At 62.5% G+C, this 14,611-nt stretch overlaps 4 protein-coding genes across 4 annotated transcripts; 3 read left to right on the top strand and 1 right to left on the bottom strand.

Moving 5' to 3' along the window:
- Positions 1-3,659: 3,659 nt before the first annotated feature.
- On the top strand, positions 3,660-5,295 carry EMIHUDRAFT_218098 (hypothetical protein; the record flags this gene model as incomplete). The annotated part of the gene is made up of 2 exons (XM_005760405.1): positions 3,660-3,685; positions 3,861-5,295. 2 exons carry the CDS (start codon positions 3,660-3,662, stop codon positions 5,293-5,295), a joined length of 1,461 nt encoding a protein of 486 aa, XP_005760462.1.
- A 366-nt stretch (positions 5,296-5,661) lies between these two features.
- On the bottom strand, positions 5,662-7,197 carry EMIHUDRAFT_438471 (hypothetical protein). Its single transcript, XM_005760404.1, has one exon. The coding sequence runs from the start codon at positions 7,049-7,051 to the stop codon at positions 5,792-5,794; it is 1,260 nt and encodes a 419-aa protein (XP_005760461.1). The 5' UTR covers positions 7,052-7,197; the 3' UTR covers positions 5,662-5,791.
- Positions 7,198-12,281: 5,084 nt separating this feature from the next.
- On the top strand, positions 12,282-13,073 carry EMIHUDRAFT_106365 (hypothetical protein; the record flags this gene model as incomplete). The annotated part of the gene is made up of 1 exon (XM_005760403.1): positions 12,282-13,073. One exon carries the CDS (start codon positions 12,282-12,284, stop codon positions 13,071-13,073), a length of 792 nt encoding a protein of 263 aa, XP_005760460.1.
- A 391-nt stretch (positions 13,074-13,464) lies between these two features.
- On the top strand, positions 13,465-14,177 carry EMIHUDRAFT_218094 (hypothetical protein; the record flags this gene model as incomplete). Its single annotated transcript, XM_005760402.1, has 3 exons — positions 13,465-13,727; positions 13,824-14,045; positions 14,138-14,177. The coding sequence occupies 3 exons, from the start codon at positions 13,465-13,467 to the stop codon at positions 14,175-14,177; spliced, it is 525 nt and encodes a 174-aa protein (XP_005760459.1).
- Between the last annotated feature and the right edge of the window lie 434 nt (positions 14,178-14,611).

Genomic DNA, 14,611 nt, shown 5'->3' with positions numbered 1-14,611 from the left:
GTCGCTCCTCAAGAACTGGCGCACCCTCGTCGCCCACAACCCCGACTTCGCCCTCGACGAGGCAGGTGCGTCCAAGTACCCCGCCATCGCCGCAGCTATCGCCACCTACGAGTCCGCCCTCTCGGACTGGAAGGAGGTGTGCGAGAAGCGCACCGCCCGCGACAAAAACAAGTACTACACCGTCCGCGGCGGCTACCTGACTGAGTTCTACCCCAAGAGCGTCCCGCTCCCCGAGCCCGAGTCCCTTCCGTTCGGCCGGGGCGTCCTGGGCGGGCAAACGCCCGCCCCGGCGGCCGACTCTGGGATTGTAGGTCGAGTCTTGGTGGTACGGAGACGGTCACGAGACGGGACGGGCGGAACCTCCGGACTCTAGGACGACGCCACGGGACTCTAGGAGAGAGAGTGTGAAGGGAGTCTGGCGGGGCTTTGGCCCGACGTCCCCCCCCTCGACGAGTCGACGTACGGCTCTAGTCGAGCAACCGTAACTCGCTTCGTTAATCTCTCCGGACCTTCGATGTGAGTCAGGTCGGAGTCCATCGGCGGAGTCGTCGACATTGTGGTCGACGGCGTGTGCGAACCGATAGCGCAGTGGCGTGTGTCGGCGAGCGAGCCGAAGGCGCGGGAGAGAGAGAAAGTCGAGAAGAACTCTCTCGGCGGAGTGGTCGACATCGTAGTCGACGGCGTGCGAACCAATTGCGTAGCAAACGTGTGGATGATGGTGAGCTGGTGCAAACTTTGTGCGGTCATGGCGCGATGTGCGTGGGATCTCTCCAGTGGTGGCGTAGGAGGAGGCGCGCGCGCTCGGTGAAGCGTGGTGGGTTTGCATGGTGCTTGCTGGCACATCCACTTGGTTGCTGTGAAGAATTGAGTCCGCTCGTAGTCGTGGTTGTGAAAAAAAAATCGTCGTGTCGACGCAAAAAAAACATGTTGATGTAGTGCCAGTGGCCGGGGCATCATCTGACGAATCGGCAGTGTAGCGGCGTATACCGGTATTGTGGCCAGATAGGTCAAAGCGGTCGATTCGAAGCGAACCAGTCTGCACAATTGGTTTGCTGAACCCGGCAACCCGGCATAGCGAATCAATTGCTGGCGATGGCTGCGCAATTGGCTCGCTGAACCCGGCAACCCGGCATAGCGAACCAATTGCTGCTGGCGATGGCGTAGGCGCTGTCGGCGAGAGCGAAGACGGCGCGAACCAGGCTGCGCAATTGGCTCGCTGAACCCGGCAACCCGGCATAGCGAACCAATTGCTGGCGATGGCGTAGGCGCTGTCGGCGAAAGAGAAGACGGCGCGAGCGAGGCTCTCAACGGAGCCGCCAGGGACAGAGTCGCTGGCACGAATTGGGGTGCTGCTGACAGGAGGCGAGGGGGTGCAGACGGAGACACCGAGGAAAACGCCGCTGTCGACGGAGAGACCTGGAAGGCTAGGCGAAGCGGCTTGGCGGCGGCCACCGCTGCTGCGAGAAGGTGGGAGGGCATAAGGGTGGCTCCCGCACACGGGAGTGAGCCCGACGATGAAGGCAGAGCCACCAGCGTAGCTGCCGGCGCCGGCGACAGCGGTGGCGGCGAGGGCGAGGGGTCCGCCGCCGGTGGAGACGTCGGCGGGGCCCACAATGGTAGCGATGTGCGGCTCCCTTCTGAGCGGGAAAGAGGGCTCAAGTCCAGTGGCACTGCCGGGGAGCGAGCCGCTGTCGGGGCCGACAGCGGCGTCGGCGAGAGGGCCGATGGCGGGGTCGCGGCCGGGGTCGTAGCTGTTGACTGGGCTGAGGTGAGCGTCATGAGGCATGCGAGCGAGATGCGGAGTAGGTGCAGCATGCAAAGGCGCTGGCGGCGCGGTGGGTTCGCAGGAGCTCCTCGGCGCGTGCTCGGGTGCTGGAGGTCGGTGGCTGGAGCCAACCGGACCGCGTCCGTTGCGCAGGGGAAAGAGTGAATCGCAAGCGGTGTGCGAGAGAAAGGCGGGGATGAAGATTGCGAGCATTTTGCGGGTGAGGTGGATAGCGCGTTGGGGCTTCCCAAAGGCTGTTCGTGAACAGACGACGCTGCCACGTTCGGCCGGGGCGTCCTGGGCGGGCAAACGCCCGCCCCGGCGGCCGACTCTGGGATTGTAGGTCGAGTCTTGGTGGTACGGAGACGGTCACGAGACGGGACGGGCGGAACCTCCGGACTCTAGGACGACGCCACGGGACTCTAGGAGAGAGAGTGTGAAGGGAGTCTGGCGGGGCTTTGGCCCGACGCCTTCCAGCTACCGACGCGATTCTCAATGGCACTTGCAAATCCACGTACCCGCGGCCGCGGGCGCTCGCTGCCATCAAGAATCACAAGGACTGGTTCGCGCACCAGGAGCTCGTCAAGGCGCGGGATGTGCACGTCAAGAACAACCCGTCCCTCGGAGACAGCGCCGTCAACAACCGCGAAGCCGCGCGCCTCGTCTCCGCCTCAACGCCTTTCGCCGGCAAGGCCTTCGATGTCCGTGTCGACGGTACGTACGCCACCGCCCTCTCCTCCGACATCCTCCAGGACGAGCTCCAGCGGAAGCTCGGCCTTTGGCTCTCCGCGGCGCTTCCCACCCTACGGGTCGCGCTCGAGCGGGGCATGCCAGTCGATTTCTTCGGCGACTACCTTTACAACAAGGCCCACCACCGGCGGCCCCACGACGGCGTCCTCGCCGCCTGGGCGGACGCGATGCGCGCCCCGGCCAACGCGCCGGTCGTGCACGGTGACAAGGAGAAACCAGAGCTCACCCGGCAGTACAATGAGGGGTACAAGACTGACCTCGCAGAACCCCATGCGGGGCCAGGAGGATGCGATGAGGTGAATGAAGTCAAGCTCTGGACGCCCCTCCTCAAGACCTCTCCTCGCCGGGCGTTGGCAACGCCTCGAGTGGCGGCACGCCCGCCTCCGTTGGCCACTCCTACGCCTTCGGCAACACCGAAGAGAAGGCCCGCCGCCTAAACATGGGCTGCAAGGCGCGCGGGCAGCCCAGCCAACCCTTCTCCCACAAGACCGGCCACGGCTACGTCAAGGCGCATCGCGGTTTCTACCACGACGCGATCTTTGTCAAGCGCAACAACTTCAACCTGCTGCTCCACGAGACGTTCGGCGGCGGCTTCTCGCCCACCGCCGTTCTCAAGCTGCGCCGCCTCGCGCGCAAAGTCGCGCGCGGCAGCGTCGACCGCACGGCCTACTCGCCCAAGTACTCGCTCTCTTTTATGTCCCACCATGCAGAGCGCATCTCTCTCTCTGTTGTGCGAGGCGTGAACCGCGCCATTCGCTCTCACCTGGCAACCCTGTCTGCACGTCTCGCGCGCGCGTGAACAGGCAGGGCTCCAGGCCCCAAATTACGTGTGAGTGTTAGAGTTGTTTGGTATTGCTAAAAATCTCTCTCTCTCGATTACAAGCAGAGCCTCGCGACCCTGTCCTTCTCCCACCCCTTGTTTGGTGTGTCCGTTTTATTTATTCATTTAGCAGAGCCTCATGGATCGGCAGGCAGCGGCGTCGTCGCAGAACGAGGCAGAGGGGAGCGAAGCGACAGAGGAAGAAGCGACAAGAGAGAGAACGAGAGAGAGAGAGTTTGAGAGATTTTGTTTTGTTTTTGAGAGTTTGTTGAGAACGACGAGAGTGACAAAACAAACACGAGAGTGGGAAGACCGCGAGGTGGCATGACGGTTGCAGCGAGAATCGGAGAGTTGTCCGTGTCGGGCTGGGCGGGTGTGAAGAATCCCCACTTGAGGCACTCGGACTCGATCCACAGCGTTTCATCACCAACTTTCGTACATCCGCCCCCAGCACCAAAGCGCTATATGTAGCTGCCGTTCCCGTACCGGTCCTCGGTCCAAGTTGGCATGTTCCAGTTTTTGAAGGTCTTCTGATAAGCAGCTCGTCCTTTCGTCGCTGCGCGCCGGCGCTCCAATCAGCCTCAAGCAGCTAGAGGGGAGCGCACGCCCTCCTCCCGCCCGCGCCGCCGTGCGTGTCGGCACCGCGGTGGCGCAATTCGAGGACGCCGGTCCCTTTTCGCTGCTGCCCGTCGACCTGCTCGTCAAGGTCCTCGAGAACTGCTACCTGCCGGTCAAGCTGACCTTTACGATCGAGGTTTGCAAAGGGCTGCGGCCGCTGCGATTCGTCGCCGACCTGTGGTCGGTCGTTCGCACATCGCTTCAGGACGCGCAGCGGCTCGGTCACCATTACGAGACTGTGGACTGGATCACAAGCCGCAACCTCGTCCGCTTTGCGCAGTGGCTGCCCGATGCCGACAAGGTGACTGAGCTCTCGCTGCTGATCTCAAAGGGCTTCGCGCCCGACGACGTGAGCGCGACGCTCGCGCTCTTTCCGGGCGTGGAGCGCCTCAGCCTGACAGGGCAGGGAATGAACAAGAAGATTCTGACCCTGATGGCAAAGGTGCAGCGCCCCGCCCTCCGCATCCTCGACCTCGACTGGGGCCAGGTGGGCGCGGCCACCGTGCTCGCAGTGCTCAAGACGGCGCCGAGCCTCGAGTCGCTCGCCTCCCACAAGCTGTCCGGCGACATCCTCGAAGGCCTCGCCAAGCTGCTCCGCGAGGCGCGGCAGGGCGGCACGCCGCTGCTGACACGGCTTCGCCAGACGGGCCGGTACGCGGAGAACGTCACGCCCTTTGCAGGCGTCGCGGCAGGCGCGCTCTTCCCCGAGCTGCAGGAGTTCACGATCTCTTTTGCCCTGCGCGGCCCGTCGCCGCCGCTGCCGACGGCGCCTCTGCAGGGCGCCAACCTCCGGCGCCTCCACATCTACGACATGATCTACGGCTTCACCGCGAGCGACGCGTCGCCGCACCTCTCCGACGCCAGCCTCGCGTGCTTCATCAAGACCTTTGTCTCTGGCTGCCCGCGGCTCGAGTCGCTCTGCCTCTCCCACGGCAGGAAGTACCTCTCGCGAGGCGAGACGCTGCCTCGGCTGCCCCGCCTCGGAAAGAGCTTCCAAGCCACACCGCTGCCGCGCACGCTCGTCATGCTTGAGCTCAAGGAGATCGTCGTGGCGCCGAGCGACTTTGCGGGCTGCGAGCTGCCCGCCCTCGCTCTCGTGCGGCTGAAGCACTGCAAGGACGAGCACGGCCCCGATCTGCAAAAGGACACGATCGAGGAGCTGTGCATGGCTTGCCCGAAGCTCGAGCCCAGCGGCTGTGTCGCCGACGAGCATCGATTCGAGCCCAAGCACTCGTCGAAGCTGCAGCAAGCCAGAGTCTGCAACTACCCCGCAGAGCACATCGGCGGGCTCTCGCTCGAAGGCGTCCTGGACGCGCTCGAACGCGGATACACCCTGTACTGAGGTGCGCTTGGCAAAGCGCGCGCCAGCCATTACGCCGTGTCCGCGGCTGCATGGGGCGCGAGGCCAGGCGCCAGTTCTGCCCGAGAAAACTCGCGCTGAGTGCTCTGACGTGGACGCGCGGTGTCGGTTGACGGTTCGCGGGGGGTTCGCAGAGTGAGACACTTTTGTACGTATGTGTCGGTTGCGTGTTCCGAGGTCGCGCACGGCGCAGCACACAGTACTACCTACAGAGTCAGTGATCTACGGTGCACATTTAACCATTGGCAATGCGGTAGCATCTAACAACTAACAAGTAACATTTTGAATGAATGTGCCCGAATGCCGAAAAAAAGTAAAAAAGCCGGATCGACTGACGTACATCTCATCGCGTGTAAACGACATCTGGTAAACGAAAATCGGGTCCCCGTGGTCGCAAACGCGGGTGCGCTCACCGGGTCCGGTCACGTGAGCGCAGAGAGCCGCCCAACAGACAACCGCCCGCACGACAAACTCTGCGCTATCTGTCTGGGAGCCGTTCAAAGCAGACGGCCTGGGAGTGCCGCCTGTTGCACCACGGCGCGTCGGTCCGACAGATCTGGCAGCTCACGCCGGGCAGCGGCCTGCGCGTCCACCCGTCTGCGCCGAACGGCGTGCGGAGCGGGCGGCGCTCGTACACCCTCCGCCACGCGCAAGCGTCCTCCTCGGGCCGACCCTCAAGCCGACCCGGCGGCCCTGCGGTCTCAACGGCGGGCAGCCGCTGCGCCCAGTCCACCGCGCTTCTGCGGCGCGCAGCCCGCAGCCCGCCGCATTGCCGCTTCCTTCCCACACTCCCGCCTTCGCCCTCGCCCTCGCCGCCGCCCGCATCACCGCTCTCATCACCGCTCTCGCCACCGCTCTCGCCGTCGCCCTCGCTCTCGCTTCCGTGGGTCCCGTCTGCGTCGTAGCCCCACGTCTCCCACGGCCGGCCGCAGCAGCCGTCGTCCACCTCGCCGAGGAGGAGGTACGTCTCGACCGACTCGCTGCTGCGAAAGGCGGCGGTCCAGTCCTCCCCCAGCGGCATCCACGAGCAGAGCACGGCGTGCGGCGCGTGCTCGAGCAGCGCGGAGCGGTAGTCGCGCGCCTCGACCGCACCCGGCTCGCACGCGGCGAGCTCCCGCGCGCCGCTATCGGTGGCGACGAGCTGCACCTCGCGCGACGAGAGCCCTCGCCGTCTCAGCGCCGCCCGCAGGTGAAGAGTGAGGCGCCCGTCACCGGCGCCAACCTCGAGGACCCGGAGCGGTGCCGGCCTCCGCCCTGCGAGGCCGGCGAACCAGATGGCGAGGCTCTCGACTAGCTCGGCCGTGATCACCTCGTACCGCACGAGTGGCGCGCCGCCGCCGTGCACAGTGACCGGAAGCCCGCCCGCCGACGTGAGCAAGGGCTTGCCGCTCACCCAGCGCTGCCACGTCTCGCAGCACCCGCAGACGCATCGCACCTCGCCGCGCGCAAACTCGAGCCCGTGCGCCTCCGGCTCGCGGAAGCGGTGCAGGCCAAAGGCTCGCTCGACCTCCGAAGCGGAGGGCGGGCCGTCTTCGAGGCGGTGGTCGAGGGCTGGTCGCGCGCCTGCCGTGTGAGTCGCCCCCGCTCCCCCGACCGCCTGCTTCCTGCTCGAGGAGTTGCCGTCCCAAGGCACCTCGCCCACCTCGAGCGCGCGGGATGCGGCGTCGCTCTTCTCGAGGTGGCGGGAGCGCTGCGGGCCGGTGATGCCTCCCTGCCACCGGTAGCGCGCGCGATCCATCAGTACTGGCGAGGGTCGGGAGCGCGGGAGCGAGCGAGGCGCGCCTTCTGCAGCATCCGCGCCACGGCCGCCGCGTAGGGCCGCCCCTCGCCGACGGTGATCCACCCCTCCCACCGCGCTCGGGTGGATCCGGTGGCACGAGAGGCAGCCGATTTTCTTTTCTAAGTGCTCCCTCCCTACCTTGAGACTTGAGGACTGGATAGGGTCGATTCCGCATGGTACGGGACCTACCACCACCTACCTACCTAGCCCGAAGTTTTGCATTCCTTAGGCAGGCAGGAGCCGGTTGTTTAGGCGACGCGTGTTTGGGCTGTGGTGCCAAAAAGAAAGAAACAAAAAACATGCAACCCAAGCAAGGGAGGGATAGCTTGGGATGCCCGTTTTATTTATTTATTTAGGGAGGGATGCGGATGGGAGGACGGCACGCCGCCACCACACAGGGATTTGAAGGAAGGAGAGCGAGAGGAGTGTGTGTGTGAGTTAGCCTGTGCGCGTTATTCTCGCCCAGGACTATCTATATTCTTTTGCTTGTATTCTCCCCGGACCGTCTATATTCTCGAGAATATTCTCGAATATTGTGAATATTTTGACCACGCGTAGCCGTAGGTCGACGGAGGCCAAAAGTCGCTCCCAAACCCGCTCAGAACCTCCAAAACTTAAAGATTTCAGTCGGATCGACCCGAAACCTACTGTTGAGGGGGGAAATAGCTGTTTCGAGCTCTCTCGTCAAGACCGTTTTAGACGCGCAGCAGCGGTAACGTCAAGAATATTCAAGAATATCTTTGGACTCGAGGTCTACTTAAGGTTGCTCCCGGCCCAGTGGGGATTTTGGCCTACTCAGTGACCGTCTAGGGGGGCCCTAAATGGCCTCAAATGCCATATCTTTTGTGCCTAGGTTGTAGAGCACCTTAAAAAACTAGTATGTCTTGCAGTGAAAAGTTTTTCGATGAGGTGGGGATCCGTGGTGAGCCGATTCCCAGATTCTCCATATTCCCCCTCGAAAACCGCCCCTTTTAATTCATTGCGGCCGCGGGCGAGCTCGGATTACTTTTCACTGCAAGACATACTAGTTTTTTGGTGTTACGGTGCCTACAAAAAATATCCGAGATCGCATGCTGATCACAGGGTTTGCGGCGGTCACTGTCCCACCAGCGGGCACAGTGGGCCGCGGACACCCGTGAATGACCAAAAGTAAGGTCAAGGGCTGCGGAAAGCTCGAACCAGCTCGAATATTCTTGAGGGAAAAGCGGCGGGGCATCTACACTCTCGAGAAATCGAATGCTCAAGTGCGCTAGCTAGGCCCTCTATATTCTCAAAGATATTCGAGAATAACGGGCACAGGCCTCAGGCCAAATGTGAGGGCCCAACTTGAGAATCGTGCTTCTTGGGTGAGGTTGTTTCGTGTTAGCACTTGTTAGGTTGGGTTGTTTGGGTGAAGTTGTTCCGAGTGAGGTTAGTTCGTCGGCGCGAAGGGTGAGGTCTCGACCGCCGCCGCTCACGCCAGCGGACGGCCACCATCGGTGTTGTTGGCTTCGCCACCGTCCAAAGGTAAGCGTGCGCCATGCGCTCGCCGACATCGAGCGTCCGAGCTCGCCTGTCCGACGGGCGGCTTGCTGTGCGGACGCCTTCTTGTCGCTCTCTGTGCCAGCCCTCCAACGTGATAGGAACGAGTGTATCGCTTTGACGGATCGACCGTGCTTGTTATCAAGACTGGTGTGACGTACACAGTGACACATCAGACGACACATCTTCTCTCAACCCGCCGGGACGCAAAACGCTCTCGACGAGAGCGACAAGAAGGCGTCCGCACAGCAAGCCGCTCGTCGGACAGGCGAGCTCGGACGCTCGATAACGGCGAGTGCATGGCGCACGCCTTGGACGGTGGCGAAGCCAAAAACACCGATGGTGGCCGTCCGCTGGCGTGAGCGGCGCCCGGCGGCGGTCGAGACCTCACCCTTCGCGCCGACGACCTAACCTCACTCGGAACAACCTCACCCAAGCACAACCCAACCTAACACGAAACAACCTCGCAAAAAGCACGATTCTCAAGTTGGGCCCTCAGTGTGGTGCTAGCCGTCGCCCACCCTGAGCACTTGAGCACCGGATAGGGTCGCTTCCGCATCGTACGGGACCCCTCGATCGTCTCGCCCTCCCTCCACTGGTGTGCTCATTGGGGGGGGTCATAACAAACACGGTACAGGCCTAACCATTGGGCTTCCTATCTCCCTTCGCAGTCCCTCGCCGATTCTCGCTGCAACCTTCATGCCACCTCGCGGTCGTCCCACTCTCGTCGTTCTCCCCTCCCTGTCGGACGCTTCCTCCTCTGTCGCGTCGCTCTCCTCTGCCTCGTCCTGCGACGCCGCCGCCGCCTGCCGATCCCTTGCTCTCGCGGCTTTTTGTGGTGCAGAAAGAAAGAAAGAAGACAGACAATCCCAAACGAGGGATGGGGGAGGAGGACAGGGTCCACACCTGCACGACCACGAGCAAGGATTTTGGAAGGACGATCAGGGGCACAGGTGGGGCTCTCCTGCTCCTGACAAGGGACACGACAGACTCGCAGCGCGGTGCACGGTGGACTCCCAACTCCACTGGCGGTCTCATCTCAGTCTAGCGACCTGCCTCCATCCAGCTTCTCACTGGCAGTCTCTCGCAAACCACTGAACCACAGTGCACAGACAGGACAAAAACGTCGGCCCGCGAGGTGGATGCTAGCATGAGCCCGATCCGTCGCAGTGCTCTTGCGTTTCGGCGGTAGTGATCTAATCACCCGAATGCCACGTTCGGATCGCTCCTCATCGCAAACCCTGTCAGCAGTTCACCCTCGGGTATGTTCGTAAGAGCTACATACACTGAAAAACGTGAACAGGGCTCCAGGCCCCAAATGACGTGTGAGTGTTAGAGTTGTTTGGTATTGCTAAAATCTCTCTCTCTCTCTCTCTCTCAGACAGGCACACTGACACAGGGGTGGCAGGGGCGGCGGCAGGAGTCTCCCACATACTATGCGGGCCTCGCTAGAGGTGCGTCCTGTGTGTGTCCTCGTCCTTGAGGGGGAAGGGGAAGGCGCTGTGTGTCTGTGCATGCATGTGTGTGTGTAAAATAAAGAAAGAAAACGGACAACCCAAGGGAGGGATTTTGGCCTACTCAGTGACCGTCTAAGGGGCCCTAAATGGCCTCAAATGCCATATCTTTTGTGCCTAGGTTGTAGAGCACCTCAAAAAACTACATGTAGTATGTCTTGGAGTGAAAAGTTTTTCGATGAGGTGGGGATCCGTGGTGAGCCGATTCCCAGATTCTCCAGATTCCCCCTCGAAAACCGCCCCTTTTGATTCATTGCGGCCGCTGCTCGGATTACTTTTCACTGCAAGACATAGTAGTTTTTTGGTGTTACGGTGCCTACAAAAAATATCCGAGATCGCATGGAGCTGATCACAGGGTTTGCGGCGGTCACTGTCCTACCAGCGGGCACAGTGGGCCGCGGACACCCGTGAATGACCTTAAGTAAGGTCAAGGGCTGCGGAAAGCTCGTATATTCTTGAGGGAAAAGCGGCGGGGCATCTACACTCTGTCTCGAGAAATCGAATGCTCAAGTGCGCTAGCTAGGCCCTCTATATTCTCAACGATATTCGAGAATAACGGGCACAGGCCAAATGTGAGGGCCCAACTTGAGAATCGTGCTTTTTGGGTGAGGTTGTTTCGTGTTAGCACTTGTTAGGTTGGGTGTGTTTGGGTGAGGTTGTTCCGAGTGAGGTTAGGTCGTCGGCGCGAAGGGTGAGGTCTCGACCGCCGCCGCTCACGCCAGCGGACGGCCACCATCGGTGTTGTTGGCTTCGCCACCGTCCAAAGCGTGCGCCATGCGCTCGCCGACATCGAGCGTCCGAGCTCGCCTGTCCGACGAGCGGCTTGCTGTGCGGACGCCTTCTTGTCGCTCTCTGTGCCAGCCCTCCAACGTGATAGGAACGAGTGTATCGCTTTGACGGATCGACCGTGCTTGTTATCAAGACCGATGTGACGTACACAGTGACACATCAGACGACACATCTTCTCTCAACCCGCCGGGACGCAAAACGCTCTCGACGAGAGCGACAAGAAGGCGTCCGCACAGCAAGCCGCTCGTCGGACAGGCTTGCTCGGACGCTCGATAACGGCGAGTGCATGGCGCACGCCTTGGACGGTGGCGAAGCCAAAAACACCGATGGTGGCCGTCCGCTGGCGTGAGCGGCGGCGGTCGAGACCTCACCCTTCGCTAACCTCACTCGGAACAACCTCACCCAAGCACAACCCAACCTAACACGAAACAACCTCACAAAAAGCACGATTCTCAAGTTGGACCCTCAGTGTGGTGCTAGCCGTCGCCCACCCTGAGCACTTGAGCACTGGATAGGGTCGATTCCGCATGGTACGGGACCCCTCGATCGTCTCGCCCTCCCTCCACTGGTGTGTTCATTGGGGGGGGTCATAACAAACACGGTACAGGCCTAACCATTGGGCTTCCTATCTCTCTTCGCAGTCCCTCGCCGATTCTCGCTGCAACCTTCATGCCACCTCGCGGTCGTCCCACTCTCGTCGTTCTCCCCTCCCTGTCGCTTCCTCCTCTGTCGCGTCGCTCTCCTCTGCCTCGACCCTCGTCCTGCGACGCCGCCGCCGCCTGCCGATCCCTTGCTCTCGCGGCTTTTTGTGGTGCAAAAAGAAAGAAAGAAGACAGGCAAACCCAAACGAGGGATGGGGGAGGAGGACAGGGTCCACACCTGCACGACCACGAGCAAGGATTTTGGAAGGACGACCAGGGGCACAGGTGGGGCTCTCCTGGTCCTGACAAGGGACACGACAGACTCGCAGCGCGGTGCACGGTGGACTCCCAACTCCACTGGCGGTCTCATCTCAGTCTAGCGACCTGCCTCCATCCAGCTTCTCACTGGCAGTCTCTCGCAACCACTGAACCACAGTGGCACAGACAGGACAAAAACGTGAAGAGCGCTCCAGGCCCCAAATGACGTGTGAGTGTTAGAGTTGTTTGGTATTGCTAAAAATCTCTCTCTCTCAGACAGGCACACTGACGCAGGGGTGGCAGGGGCGGCGGCAGGAGTCTCCCACATACTATGCAGGCCTCGCTAGAGGTGCGTCCTGTGTGTGTCCTCGTCCTTGAGGGGGAAGGGGAAGGCGCTGTGTGTCTGTGCATGCATGTGTGTGTGTAAAAGAAAGAAAGAAAGAAAACGGACAACCCAAGGGAGGGATGGGTGTGTGTGCCAGTAAGGCACAGTTTTCTTTGTGCGCGGCTCGCACCCAGGCCGCGGTGATGTCGTCCCTCTGGCTCGTCAAGGTGCCGCGCCACCTCGCGGAGAGCTGGCAGCAGCAGCCGTCCGGCCACAGCCTCGGCGTCGTCGAGCCGGGCGTGAAGGACGCGATGGGCAGGGACACGTACACGCTGCGGACGAGCGCGGCGCCGGGCGGGGCAGGACCGTCGTCGGGCGAGGCGGGCGGCGATGTGGAGTACAAGCTGACGCTGGGCGCGCCGACGGGCGGCATGTACAGCTTCGCGCCGGGCGGCCCCGACGCGCCCGCCGGCGAAATGGTGCTTGAGGGGCGGGTGACGGCCAAGGGGGATGTGTCTGCGGCGGGGCTGAGCGCGGGCTACAAGCAGCTCGTGCGGAGCCGGCAGGAGGCGGCGTCCGTGCGAGCCGAGGTGGAGGCCGTGGACGTCGATCACCTCAACCAGCCGCTCAAGAAAGCGAGCGAGATCCACCGGCAGAAGCAGGGCATCAGGGACGGGAAGCGGGAGCGCGCCGAGCAGAAGCAGAAGGCGGCCAAGGCGCAGAAGAAGCTCTCGCGGGAGGAGCTGCGCGACCTCGTCTTCGAGAAGTTCGAGCTCCAGCCCCACTGGCACAAGGCGGACCTCGCGAGCGAGACCGGGCAGCGGCCGACGGACCTGGCACCCGTCCTCGACGAGCTGTGCGAGAGGGAAAAGTTTGGGCCGCACAAGATGGAGTACAAGCTCAAGCCGCAGTACGGGGGCGGCGCCAGATAACAGCGGAGGTGCATGGAGCGCTGCACTGTCAAACCGCAGCAGCCTCCTCTCTCGCCCAAGGCCCAGGCGTCAAGAACAAGTGTGGTGAGCATGCATGTTGAAAGTAAAAGAATGGCCGAGAAGAGGCCGCAGACCAAACGCGCATTTTCTTGAAGGTCTGATACTGGAAGCCCATATCGGCACCTTACAAAGCACCCACAAAGAAAGGAAGAAATCAGCGGCGGATAGTCGGTAGAGGGAGGACGAGGGACGAGGCACCTTGACCAGCATGTACCCTAAAGAAAGAAAGAAACAAAACGGAGAAACACACGAACACTGGCAGCGCGATTTCTTCTTTTTCGGGCGCTGCTTTGTTGTGGGCGCCCGCATCATCGCCTCGAGTTTCGCTCCGATGCAGGAGGACGAGGACGCCCTCCGGCAGCGAGCGATCCAGCGCATCTCAGACGAGCCCGTCAGCCCTGGCTGGTCGACGGACGGCACTAATCGTAAGAACCCCTTCAATGTGCTCGGCGTCAGCTCTGGGCTCGAGCTGAAGGCGATACGGAAGGAGTACCTTTCGCTTTCGAAGCTCCTGCACCCGGACAAGACCTCCGAGCCGGGGGCGGCCGAGGCACAGAAGGAGATCTCGACCGCTTTTGAAATGCTCAAGCAAAAGTATGAGGGCGAGCAGCAGCCTGCGGTGGCGGCGGCGGCGACGGCGGCGGGCGGGCGGGCCAACCGAGGCCGCGGTCAGAGTGACGCAGCGGGTAGTGCGGGGAAGGGCACGATCAAGCCGACCCCGGACGAGATTCTGCAGTTTGCGCGCCTAGTCGCGGCGGGTCCGTACAATGCCTTTGTCATTATCGGCGGTTGGTCACTCAAGGGGGATAATCTCAAGGGCAAGGACCACCTCCTCATCAAGTTGACCCAAGAGAGGGAGTTCAGCTCAATGACGCTCGAGGCCTTCCGCGAGTTGCTGCTGGGCGGCGGAGCGTCGCAAAGCGCCGGCGGCAGCGGCGGCAACAGCAGCAAGCGCGGCGGCAGCGGCGGCAACAGCGGCGCCTCCTCCTCCAAGGGCGCACAAGGCGCGGCGGCCAAGTCTTCGTGCGCTGCCGGCGCTGGTGACGCGCCTCCCGAGAAGCCGGAGGGGCCTGCTCTCGTCGGCCGGCGGGTGAGCGTCTACTGGCCGGGAGAGCGGAAGTGGTTCACCGGGCGGGTCAAGGCATACGACCCGGTGGCGCTCGAGCACTGCGTGATGTACGACGACGGCGAGGAGCACCAGGAGTGCCTGACCGGCCTCGATCCGATGGAGTGGAAGCTCCTCCCCGCAGAGCCGGCCGCGGCCACGTCGTCGCGCACCACGGCCGACCACCGGCCGGCGGCAAAGGGGCAGAGCTCCACCTCGCCGCAGCGGGCGGGCGGCGGGCGGGCGGCGGCGGCAAAGCAGGAGGAGGCAGGGGGAGCGGCTGCGGCGATGGAGGCGGAGAGTGCGGTCAAGGAGGAGGCTCAGCGGGCGGATGCGGCGGTGAAGGAGGAGAAGGTGGAGAAGTTTGAGGCTG

Source organism: Emiliania huxleyi, assembly GCF_000372725.1.
Source record: "Emiliania huxleyi CCMP1516 unplaced genomic scaffold EMIHUscaffold_76, whole genome shotgun sequence".
Lineage (NCBI taxonomy): Eukaryota > Haptophyta > Isochrysidales > Noelaerhabdaceae > Emiliania > Emiliania huxleyi.
This window is presented reverse-complemented; position numbering and strand designations above follow the sequence as displayed.